Below are 12,610 nucleotides of genomic sequence, written 5' to 3'. Positions count from 1 at the left end.
TGCTCTTTCCCTCACTGTTACAACTGTGAACATTTGAAAAGAAGTCTTTCCATATCAGTGTAAGCAAATCTGTGCAATCTCAATTCAGCATGACAAGAATCTACACCTAAAACATATGCATTTATTTTCTGGTAGATCGCTTAATAATCTTCAAATAAAGACAGAAATATTTTGCAAATGCTCAAAACCTCTGCTTAGTCAGACGCAAGTCAAAAACAAGCAAAACTTGCTGCAACAAAACTGCTTACAATGAATCTACTCTACTTTATTCTGATAAACTCCACTGAAAACACTAGTAGGTATCTTTCGAGCAATCTAGCATATCCTTACAATCTTTTGTCTTGGTGGATTTCTCTTGTTTTGGTTTTGTTGGTTTATAAGTATAATGATCATTTAAAGACATATCTCCGTTTCTACTTCTGTCTTTCCTCAGCATCATTACAGAGGAAAGCTAGACTCTCCACAACAACTAAAACATATTCAGACAGTTCCTTACAGGTGTGCATCTCTACACAATCTAGGAGGAAAAATCTTAGTTCTTAGAGTGGTAATTAAGTCCAGGAATTTAATAGCACTCAAAAACACAATGTAAATGTAAATGTGTGTTTGCTATTCTTCTGGTCGGAGCATTATTAGTAATAAATACAGAAAATACAACTCTGATTGCACAGATTTAATTACAAGGAGTGGTAAATCATGATGCTCTTAAGATCTGAGGCAAAATTCACTGAATTTATTGAATCTTCTTAAATTTCAATAGGCTTTGGCTGAGTTTCTTTATGATATTAAAACCCATTTGTTATTAAACATAGTGTTCAATGCAACAGTATGCAAATGGTGCAATTTGTTAATATTGTTATGCAAATGTTCAGGTCCAACCATGCTCTTTTTGAAGTCTCGAAATACAATTTCCGTAGACATCAATCAGAATAAGTCTGAGTTATCCATTTTTAATTGCACCGTATACAAGTGTTACAGAAGAATACAATACAGTATTCACAAAAATCAGAGGCTTATGAAACCTACAAAGAGTAGCACAGCATCGATGAAGTAAAAGCAATATTCCAAAAAATATTAAATGAGGCTTGGCAGATTTGGAAAACAGCTTTAAAGAAAAGAAAAAGACAAATGAATTGGCATGGTTTAACAATCTAATTTCTAAGTGCACTTTTTAATAACTCTCCTTAAAAGCTGTTGTTTTCCCAGATGATGATGAAAAGCCTCATTAGAACAACACTGTTTTGTAGTGACAGGTTTTATTGCATTGCCAGCTGTGAATGTGAAAAAAAAAAAAAAGAAAAGAGATCTCCCCAAATAACTATAAAGGTTCCTAAAAAGCCAGTTCTCTTTTTTATCATCAAAAAATAGCAACATAGCACTTCCATGTGTTTGTGAATACCCACGATTCTAGTTTTAAAAAAAATAGAAGTTAAAGAAAGGTGATTTTTGTATTAGCTTCAAAAATAACGTAAAGAAACATTTATTAACGAGATATTTCAGTGATCATAGAGATATGTACAATGAGATAGATTTGAGTCCAATCCTGTAAAATACACATTTGTGAATGCGGACTTGAATACCAATTGATCCTGCTCCTTTGAGTATAAATGATTAATATAACTAAGAACTGGCAGGATCAGATTTTTAGCTTCACATAAACTTTTCCACAATCTGTTCTAGGCTAAAAAGTATAGATACAGTATATACTCTGTATACTGATTTTTACAAAAGGTGTTCTACAGCTCTAACTCCATTATTGCTAGACTAAAAATTAACATTTGGATCAATTTATGTGAATCATAGAGGATAAAATTGAGATGCAGCTTCTGATGATTGAATTTCTACTTGAGCCATTTTAAACTGGGTACACTGCAACCATTTGCGGAGCACTGACGAGCTGTTGTTCATTTGTCCTGACCCCTGTAAGATCCTTAGGCTGTGATGGTTGACATTGCTCTGGATGGCTTGGAGGCGTAGCTGGAGTCCAGCAGACAAATGCTGTTGAAATAATGCAAAATACTTTGTTTATCACCTTCAATATATGCATTAGTACTGTACTTATTGTCATCAAGTGTTGCTGTTGGTCGGGGAAAGTTCCTGCACTACCCCAGTGACATGTTCCTTCTTCCACATCCTGCACTGTAGTGTTGCCATGAATGACAAATGTGCCTACAGTTCACTAAGACTCCCAGTCCTGATCTGTTACAGGATTTGCAACCCCAGAACAAAAAAAGCACAGCTTGGGGAACAACAACTTCATCAAAAAATAAAAGGCTAGGCTGCAGAACCCAGTAAGAAGTATTTTAAAAGGGAAAGGAAGAGCAGGACTGAGCACAGGGCACGTATCTTAGCTGATGATGCTAAGATACCCAAGACCTTCTGAAGTGCTGAGCTATCCAGTTCACCTGGATGTGTCAAAATGACCTATTTTCAGAGAGTTTGGATACCAAGTCTAGTAACCCTTCTTCCAGAATTTAAAGAAATACACAAGATAAGAAGGACAAGTGATGAGAAACAACTTACCTTAAGATTTGACTGTATCATTGGTAACCACATTGGTATTAGCTGCAAGAAGAGACGTATTTTGTTATTATACAAGTGACTGGAGACATGCTGTAGTAATTGTGAGACAAAGAAAGGTACATCTAACTCATTTAGTTTCCAAAATGGTTATTTTTCAGTGATGCATGTTTTGTCACAGATAACTCTCTGAGATTAAGAAGGTTGTAGGTTTGTTTGTAGGTTGATGAAGGACCAGTAGCATCTATTGATGTCTTGTTTAGGGATTGCCTTAGACAATGACGAGAGTGCAAAATTAAAATAAAAAAATAAAAAGTTAATGGAAATCACTTTTCTTCCTGTGATGGCGTATCTGTATGTGTAGGTGAGCAATAACAGAATGAATATAGTATGTATTCCACATTGTGAAGTATCCATCAAGAATTGAAAAAACAGGAAGTTCCTATAAGGGGCAGATACTTAAATAGCAACCAGCACTTCATAAGCCACTAGGTCACTGTCACTGCTTCATCGTAGAATGTGACCTGTATGCTTGTAAGCACAGATATACTCTCCTAACTATGTAGAAATGTTGATATTTGTTTCAGTTTCCTGCTCCTCAGAGAACTCCTATTTCTGAGTAAATATAACATGACAATCTTCTAGAAGACAGAAAGGCCCTTCTAACAGAAGTATTTGTGTTTTCTAATATTAATTTAACCACCAAGATTATTGTTCTAAAATGTTCCTTCTTAATGGCATCCTAATTTGCAATGTACCAATTACACTACCAGGAGCTGCAAGTTAAACCTAATCACTATTGACAACATTAGATAAAGTGTTGTTTGCCTTGTGCAAGGAATGATAATTGTTTCAATTTCAGTGCTATTTTGCTGGAGAATCATATGCAGATCTGTCAGGACCAATTATTTAACCTACCAAATAAAGGACCTCAGCATTTACAGACAGATGAATGCCAAAACAGCTGGAAAGTAGCCAGATGCAGTAGGTGTGGGAATTCTCTATGTCATTCTGTGGACTCCCACACTAAATGAAGTGCCTAGTAACATCTAGTGCCCCCAAGTCCAGATGTGATTCTTGGAGAGGCGGGAACAGGAAACGTATAGTGAAAATCCATGTTCCGTGTCCTACTGCCATTAACAAATATAACTGAAATTTCACCCAGAATTAGTGACTTCACTGTGAAATTTGCCAGTAGAGACAGAATTGGTGTCAGAGGTATATCAAGCAAGGAAAGAAGGCAGGCAGAAAACACAGGGAAGGGAATTTTCCTCAGGGCCAAGGTACCTCCCTTTGCATCCAAACCAACTGACTGGTCATCTTTTAGAATCAGCTGAAAACAATAAGCACTTCTCATCACTGCTTTGGTACAAGATGAACTAGATATCTAAAATAGATAAAGATGAGTCATGGCCTAAAAATATGTATTTATATCCATTGACTAAAAAGGGTAGTCAAGGAAACTAGCTCATATTGATATTTATGCCATAGAAGTCTAAGGTTAGATAAGATTAATGTCATCCAGCACCACTTCCATCTTCCAGAATATGGACACATGGAGGAAAACTAACATTCTGCTTCAGACGCAAGAAAGTAAACCCTCCACTCCTACAGCTGCCACTTAGATAAATGAGAGAAGAAGAAATTTTTATTGAAGCACTTAAGCTTTATGACCTAATTCCCAGCCAGTCTTTTCTACACAAAGGAATAATACATAAAGCTGGCTAGAAAAAAACAGCTGGAAGAACAGACTGCTGTCACTGTCGATTTTTGGAATTGATATTTTCAACACATTGATTCCAGTGCAAGTTCTGACAGAAGCCAGGCTGGAGAGTAGATCAGTTACTGTGCTTTTCTGGCTCCTCAGCTCTGCCCATTTTGAAGGAAAAAAATAAACATAATGGTTGAAATATTTTCACAGGAAATAAACTTTGTTTTCCTCACCAAATCAGTCAAAATGTTTAAAATCAGATCCCAAAACCATCCTCCAAGAAAACAGAAAATCACTTAAAGACCATAGAAAGCAATCAAAGATATGTCTCTGCTAAATTCAGAATGAGTTTAATAGCAGAGGTCAACACATCTGGAGGATGTATCTGGAAGAGGAATCCTCACTGAACCAATGCAAAGGAGGAGATAAAAGAATGCTTATAACCAGCAACAAAGACAGCACTTCTTTCAGTGAGAGAGAGATGAATTTTTCATGTCTTCCATTTCTTTCTCAAATTTTAAGACAGATTTTCAGAAGATGTCCATTTAGGGCCTGTTATCATCCAAAACCTTCTCATTGTGATGCGTTGGAAATGTGTTGAATCACACATAATTACATAATGATTTCATTGGCAAGAAGTTTTTGCAGCACCTGGATTCTTCAGATGGAATAAAAGATGCTGCAGTAGACAAAGTGTGAATGTTGTGCTCAGTTCCAAGAGGAATTACTATATTTGCTGAAAGAATGTTGGGAAAAAACTAGGATAAATACTCACACAATTAATTAGTTCTGAAAAAGTTGGAAACAGGGGCTACAGTCCTAACATACTATTATGTCTGTGTATGGTTTCTTCATGACTGCATTTTAGGATTAAGTAAATAGGATTTGGCCATCCAGACTCTTCCTTCCACCTCCCATCCACTGAGCATGAAAGAAAGCACATTAACTGGATTTCATAAGCTTATGAGCTTGATTTTGCAGTAACAAAACTTGATTTAACCTGATTTAGCATATTGTTGAAATGTAACCCTCTGTAAGTGTATGTTTGAATTCTGAGGGGAATTTAGCCCCAAAAGCATCTCTTTTGACAGCTTTAAAGCTGTTCTTCCATTTTCTTTGAAGACATATCCTTGTCAAATTCTGGACATCCTAGACTGCCCCCAGCTCCTCTAGGGACAGTGACAATTACTTTGATGTCCCTACAGTGACGGAACTTTTGTGATGAATTGAGACATTACTGACAGTAAATCTGTATTTTCACGATGAATGTGAATATTTTCAGGTCAGTTAACATCAAATCCTTTCATTTTAGTTACTATATTTTCAATTCCTCCTTCACCATAAAAGATGGGAGTAAAACATTAGTGCTAAGTTTCCTTTATGGCAACTGAAGAACTACATTAACCAGCATATATCAGCCATGTTCAGAGTGCATCTAACGACTTGGTTTGTTATAATTTTTTGTTTGGGGGGGGGGAGGGGAAACACCTTCAGAATAATGTGATGGCAAAACAGTGGGAAAAAACTAAAAAAAGGCTAGTATAGTTGATTCATGCTTGTGCAGCTACCCCAAATGTTTTGCAAGCTATTCTGACCTGATCTGAATAGTTCAGAAAATGCTCAGGAGCCTGACTGCTGATTTCAAAAGTAGTTTTACATTAATGAAGCATGCCTCATTTGACTTCTTTAATCAAAAAAAGCCTGTGGCACATCCATTAGAAAGATTTACTATCAAACAATATTTGACTAAGAAAGACACCCAGGCTTTTAATACACTACTGTGGAATAAGGCTTTGTTATCAACCTTTAAGAATTTGATAACTGATCAGTGAGGTGATCTCCAAAGGATTTGTGATTATTTAGGATTACAGAATTGCTGAAAATTCAGACAGAACCTAGAGGTTCTTGTAAGACCAGAGATACTAGTTGAGATCATTAGGTGAATAAGACCATTGCAACAACTGAAGGAGGAAGTAGATCACTAGTCAATTTCAAATTCAAATTCTACTTTTGTTGTTGTTTTTAAGAGCTGCAGGTACCATTCTCTAGTAACCACAATTGATATACAACATCCTTGACTAAATGTGCATACTGTGGTATACCTACCTTTACAAAGATAGTAGAGTTGCATTCCTGCAAAGCCTCCATTAAACTAATCACATGCAGGCATACCATTTCCACCATCTTGCAAGAAAAGAAACAACAAAAAAAGAATTTAAGAATTAAAACAAATCAATAACCAGTATTGTACAATCGTACACTGAACAAACCCTAAATAAACCTTCTTTGGTTTGCTTGGCAGTTATACTGAATCACTAGATGCGTATTTAGTAAATACACCTACGATAATATGTACATATAAGGCACACATCTCCTTATTTAGTTTTCCCAATGCAGCAACATCTGTCAGATATTTCAGACTTTGATGAATTTTAACTCCTATCACACATCAAAACAAGTTGTCTTCAGCTTTCTTCATTTCAGACAACATAAATCCTTTTACTTGCCTTTGCTGCGTAGTTCTCATCAATCAAGGTGTCAAAAATTGATATTTTTATTTACTAAATCCTTTGAAAATTAACATAGTCACATAAAACATTTTTTTTCTACTATCAGAAGACAATTTATTGTTCTGAACTGGCAGCTAATCCATAATTCTTCCATTTTGTATGATTAATTATGACAGATGAAGATATTATTTATTTGCTGGTAGACAACATTTTATGTTTTATATTATATAAATTCATAAGTTCAAGAAAAACACCTTGAGTCAACAGTGAGTATTTACAGTGCCTGCATAAACTACGTGTAAATTCCCCTGACAATAATAAACTAATGTAGTCTTTTTTATCTTCAAAGCGCTTTACACAAACATGAATTAACCTCACAACACCCACATGAGATGAGCAAGTATTGTTATCACATGTCAAAGAGCAAGAGCCAAGGCAAATACTTTAATAATTGGCACTGAAGCCACACAATGAGACGCTTTGAGAATAAAGATTGGAACTTGAGGCTTCCAGGTCACATCCTTGTCCTAAAGTTTGACGTTTTCCCTTGTGTCTGACTAAACAACTGGCTAGTAAGTTGCACTATGTACAGCTCCCACTGAGTGGCTGGAGTATCATTTAAAGACAATTTCAGACGTCCCTTGCCTCTTGATATGGAGGAGACACAAGGAAAGAGTGTCAAAGACACTCCAAATACAACCTACGTTCCTATGCAATTACAAAGCTCCAAAGGTGGTGTGAAAGATTCCCTTCAAAGAGAAGGGGGAAATGCACTAAATAATCCCCCTTTTTAAGAAGGGGAGGAAAAAAAGCAGCAAAAGAAATAATAAAGAATGAAAACTCAGAGCATCTTGCATAGAGGATGAGGCCATCTATAAAGAATCTTTCTCACCTACTTACTAGTTATCTTCTCATTAAAGTCAGTCCATCATTAACATACAGTAATGGTACCACTCTCGTCATGTCTTTCTGGAAAGTGGCTAACAATACATCTTGCCCATCATAAACAAGCTCTCAACCCTAAACCTGCATGCATAGAGCATGTAGTCAGTGGGAAGGAGAGGTATGAATCAGTATGGGCTATGAATAGTGAAGCATCAGCACTGTGTGTTATTCACCATTGTCTGGTAAAAAACAAACAAACATACAAACAAACAAACCTGAAAAGGATATTCACGGAATTATTCTAAAACACTCAGTTGCCTGTGTGAGGCAGAGAAAAATGAAGCAATAGGACCAGTGGGAAGAGCAGGGATATATAAAATGAGACTTGAAGCAGAGACCCCTCAACCCAACAAGCAGTGACTAGCCCTGGATCACCACACCTCTGTTTCAGGCTGATCTTGGCTATACCCTCTCTCAGGCCCACCGCAAGGTTAAACCAATACTAACTAGCTTTCTCTTTAATTTCTCAAAGCATCGGTGTTGCTTTAAAAGTTATTCAGAGACTGTTGTATTCCACTGAAATGTGGAAACAAATCCAAGCCCCATCCAAGCTTAACCTATACAAATCTGTGCACAGCATCTGACTCACCACTTTGTTATGCGCCATCAGCTGTAGGATGCTAGGTGTCACTCTGCTCCAGAACTCCAGGGCTGTAAGGATTGCTGTAAAACTAAATTCATTCTGATTCTGGACAGTTGGAGCTACTGCTGTTTGTTCACAATACACTGTCCAGAGCTGAGCAAATATAAATGCATGGAAGAGGGAACACATGTGCAGAACAGATGTCTGTAGAAATAGAAGACAATGCTTATAGAAAAAAAGTGTATTGGAGTATAATGCAGAGGCTTTCCCCAAAGTACCCCCTCTCATGCACTGCACTGTGCAATCTTGCCCTTAACTTTCCTGAATGTTTCTCTTCAATTAGGAACTAATCATGTTGTAGTAATATCTATGGACTAACAACCGCATTTGCACAACCCCATTCAGTCTTAGTGTACAACATTAAGGTCAGTCCCTCTAAAGAAAAGGTTAGTTTTGCAGAACAGGTACTAAAGACTAGTACTGAGACTCTTGCTGTAAAATTCCTACCATCTATGGGAAGCCGGGAGCACCAATCACATACATCTATTAGTCTGACCTACAAGGAAGAGTATCACACAAAATACATCATCACACAACTGCTATCTATTTCTCTCTTGCTGGGACGCAGATGCTCACAGTCCAGGAAAGTAAGTTCTGTGAAGCTAACAGAGAATTCATCTTGTGGACTCAAGCATGACTTTGCTAATAAATGTTATATATTGCAATGTATGAGGCTCCAGGAGTCCTGAACATTAACTACTCCCTTAAAAGAATGATGTTACTGGTCAGAAATTATTTCTCAGTTGTATAGTGCAACAGTGATCCATGCTTTCTGGCAGTATGACCACCTCAAATATTGCAGTGGTTGCTTGGTAACAGGAAAGAAGTAATTGACTGAAGAGAAAAGACAAGAAAAAAAAGGAAAAAGAAAAAAAAGCCAGGAGATATGAATGGGAAGCACCAGTGCATTGGCTGGGTGAGGGGGATTTTAAGTACTAGAGGGGGATTTTAAGTACTAGAAGTAAGCATAATCCTCCTGCTTCTGCAGTTAATAAAATCCTGGTTGGTATAAGTGTACTGTTATATCTGTATTTAGCTACTGTCACAAATTGCTTATGATTTGCAATAACTCTCTTGCCAATAGCTTCTTTAGAAACAAAAAGTTGTACTTGAACCATCACTGTTGGCAATTAATTGTTGATCACAGCACCATTAACAGGTTATACAATACAATCTTATGTACGCCTACATAAGAACTAGCAACTCTGCAGAGATTTGCTACAGAGATGTTTATTGCTAAAGATTCACTTTAGAATTGAGTTTGTCCTTCCCCTCTCTTGTACTGAGATATTCTGAAAAAGTTAAAATCTCTTTAGCTTATTTGTAATTATTTCATCACCAGTTTTCTATACATGAAGAGCTAAGTATGCAAGAGAAACTGTTGAGATTTCTTTCCCTAGATGTCAGATTTTAATGTTTTAGACCTCCTTTTTATTTCAGAATAAATAAACATCGCTATGTTGGCCTGCTTTAATCTGGTGGAATCTTTTCTCTAACATAAAAAAGGCAGAGAGTTCTTAAACTTTCAAAATAGCATAATTGGATTACTTCAGAAACAGTCTGTGGGATTCTGTGCTGGAAGTATAAGTCATTTTAAATAGGATACTAGTTTACATTACATAGATTTGATAATATTTGTGGAATTTAAAATTTCATATCACAATCAAAATACAACTTAGTGATAAATATTTTCAAGAGTAAGGCCAGTATACACCACATCTCCTCTTAAAATGCAGAATCCCTTACCTTCGATTGCTCTGGAAACCCAATCAGAATAACAATAAGGTGGTCAGCAATTTGTGAACCTGCATCCAGTGGAATAGGCATGCAAGATGATGGAGAATTTGGACAGACAACATTGTGTGTCAGTGACCCCAGGAGTAGCCAGGACAGCAAACGAATATGTGAAACACATTCTATGAATTCTTTGGGCCTGTCAAGAAAGAGCGGATTTTATAATGCTGCAAAGTTTTCTACTTCTTCCCCAAAACAAAGAATCTCTTTAAACACTTTGCAGATGCAGTCTTAAGTGTTCTGGAGCCACAAATAATTGGTACAGCTTACAGGAAGTCTAGAACCACACAGAACTTAGTGGATTTGACATAACCTTGAACAAGTCCAACTGAACATAACTGGAGTGGCCTAAGGAGTGGTCTCAATAAAAGTATAAAACATGCACTGATTCACCTGGTCCACACACAGTGATTATTTACACAGAAATCATCAGATGAGGATTGCCCAAATAGAAGTGCTTCCCCTTGTGTCCCAGGACAGCACACAGCTGACAAGGCCATGACAAGGTATTCTTCATTCCACAGCTAGCTCTGAGACACAGGTGCTCTGCCCTGCCTTACTTTTGCTGTGTTCCACTTCTCCATACATTAACTCCAAGTGGAGTTCATTTCTTTTTTTCCTTTGTCTCCCCCTGGACATTAGGACAGCATTCTTCTGTGGGCAGACTGTGCTTCTTCGTGACTTATTCATCCACCATCTAGAGAAAAGCTTAACTATGAAGCTCCATGCTTAATCTAAGAAAGAATAGTATTTTCTGGAGTCATCTTGGCTATACCCCTCCTGTGAAACAGTCCAAACTACACACCCATTTGAACACATAGGCATGGGAAAATAAATATTTTAGATCAACAAATCACTACATCGTAGGCCACTCACTACTCTCACTCATTTATAAATTGAAGTCATTGTCAAGGACTCATAGAAACAAAGGTACATTCCATTAATGTACATTTTTGTTCAGGCTGATAAAATGTTCATCCTCAAATACATACAGGGTCTCACAGGAAGTCCACATCTTCACCTCAGAATATAAAATATATTTTTACAAATAAGAAACTGTAGCCCAGAGAGTTTCTTGTTCTCCTTATTTAAAACCCGTGTATGTTCTATATGCAGGACTGGAGAGCAAACAGCTGAGTTCTTAGAAGCCCAGGCAAAACGCCTGAGACAAAGCTGGGACTGGGATATAGATTCATTAAAATACAGTCCAGTGAGCTACACTCAAAGCATCTCACTTGTTAGCATTGTAAGACAAAGGACAGCGCTTTGCTCTTCTTTATAAAGATAAGAAGTTGCACATCAGTATGATGAGCTTCTCAGATAAGGATCAGGGAGATACTGATGAGCATTTTCATTGATCCATGACCACCAGTCCCAACTATGCATCCTAACTACTCAACCTAGCAACAAACACAGAATTCTGTGGAGACTACTAATTCATGTTTGTGTTCCTTTTTGTGGAAAAGCACTCTCACCCTTGTTGCATTGCTGAAGGAGGATGGTAAAGCCAAGGCAAATATCGGATCACAGCTTTGTTGTCTCTGTGGTTTCCTCGTGTGATTTCCATAGCAGTGATTTGAGCTAAACCAACTTTCAGATGACCACCAAACGTGTCTTCATGCAGTGGCTGAGAACAAGTCTTCATATGACTCTGCAAAGCAAAGATCTTATTTCCTACCTGAAAAGAGCATTCTGTTTCACTTCCCTTCATTCTTTCTTGATGTCTCTATCTTGTGTCTAAAACTACAGAATATAACTTAGAAATGAGATTTAAAATATTCTCCAATCTCTGTATTAGTAAGAGTATTATGATGCAGCTTTCTTCAAGGAGGCCATGTTCTCAAGAGCCTATGCAAAAGATTAATTGTACAAAATGTCTAAGCATCTGTTACACCAAAAACTCAAAGCTGGTAAGTGCAAACTAATAGTTGCACATCCAGACAATTTAACTAAATATAATAATCCAGCCATTCAAAAGAGTAGCATCCTGGGTAGGAAATGCCTTCTTTGCACAACAGAACTGTGCAATCCTGTTTCCATGTACAGAAATAAACCTCCTCTCCTTCACCAATGATATGACTGTGCTGCTCAAGTTATTTGCTACAAATGCCTTTAAGCCCTGGAAGTACAAGGGCTAAACCTTTTACCAAGACACTGGCATATATTTCTTCCTGGAAAAATAACTTATTATGCTGTTTTGACAGCTGCAAGGAATGCTTCACTGGTGCTCCTCAAGATAATTCTTATTTTGAGCTGAGCTAACTTTGCATTACCTACTGTCTCTGGACTAACAGAACACATGCAGAACATATGTGTATATATATGTTTTGCATAAGAAAAAAAGGCTATCAATAATTAAATTATTATAAAAGAATAAAAATCAGTGATCAATAATATTCTATAACAGGATCTTACTCCCAGCAACTTATACTCTCAGAATCAAAGACACTGGAAATTAATTAATAACACGAACTATTTGTTTGCTGA

General features: G+C 37.0%; 1 protein-coding gene across 9 annotated transcripts in view; it reads right to left on the bottom strand.

Annotated features, from left to right (window-relative positions):
- Nucleotides 1-713: 713 nt before the first annotated feature.
- The window catches only part of UNC79 (unc-79 homolog, NALCN channel complex subunit), an 85,381-nt gene continuing 73,484 nt past the window's right edge, over nt 714-12,610 (bottom strand). For all 9 annotated transcript variants that reach the window (XM_015865399.2, XM_015865402.2, XM_015865403.2 and 6 more), the window contains 6 exons: nt 11,599-11,774; nt 10,076-10,262; nt 8,276-8,473; nt 6,338-6,415; nt 2,524-2,565; nt 714-1,998 (listed from right to left, as the gene is read on the bottom strand). In XM_015865399.2, coding sequence (XP_015720885.1) covers nt 1,798-1,998; nt 2,524-2,565; nt 6,338-6,415; nt 8,276-8,473; nt 10,076-10,262; nt 11,599-11,774 — 882 coding nt within the window. In that variant the 3' untranslated portion in view covers nt 714-1,797. The remainder of the gene's footprint in view (nt 1,999-2,523; nt 2,566-6,337; nt 6,416-8,275; nt 8,474-10,075; nt 10,263-11,598; nt 11,775-12,610) is intronic.

The sequence above is a fragment of the Coturnix japonica genome, chromosome 5 (genome assembly GCF_001577835.2).
Source record: "Coturnix japonica isolate 7356 chromosome 5, Coturnix japonica 2.1, whole genome shotgun sequence".
In the NCBI taxonomy this organism is placed as follows: Eukaryota; Metazoa; Chordata; class Aves; order Galliformes; family Phasianidae; genus Coturnix; species Coturnix japonica.
Note: the sequence above shows the minus strand (reverse complement) of the source record. Positions and strands in the feature narration are given on the sequence as shown.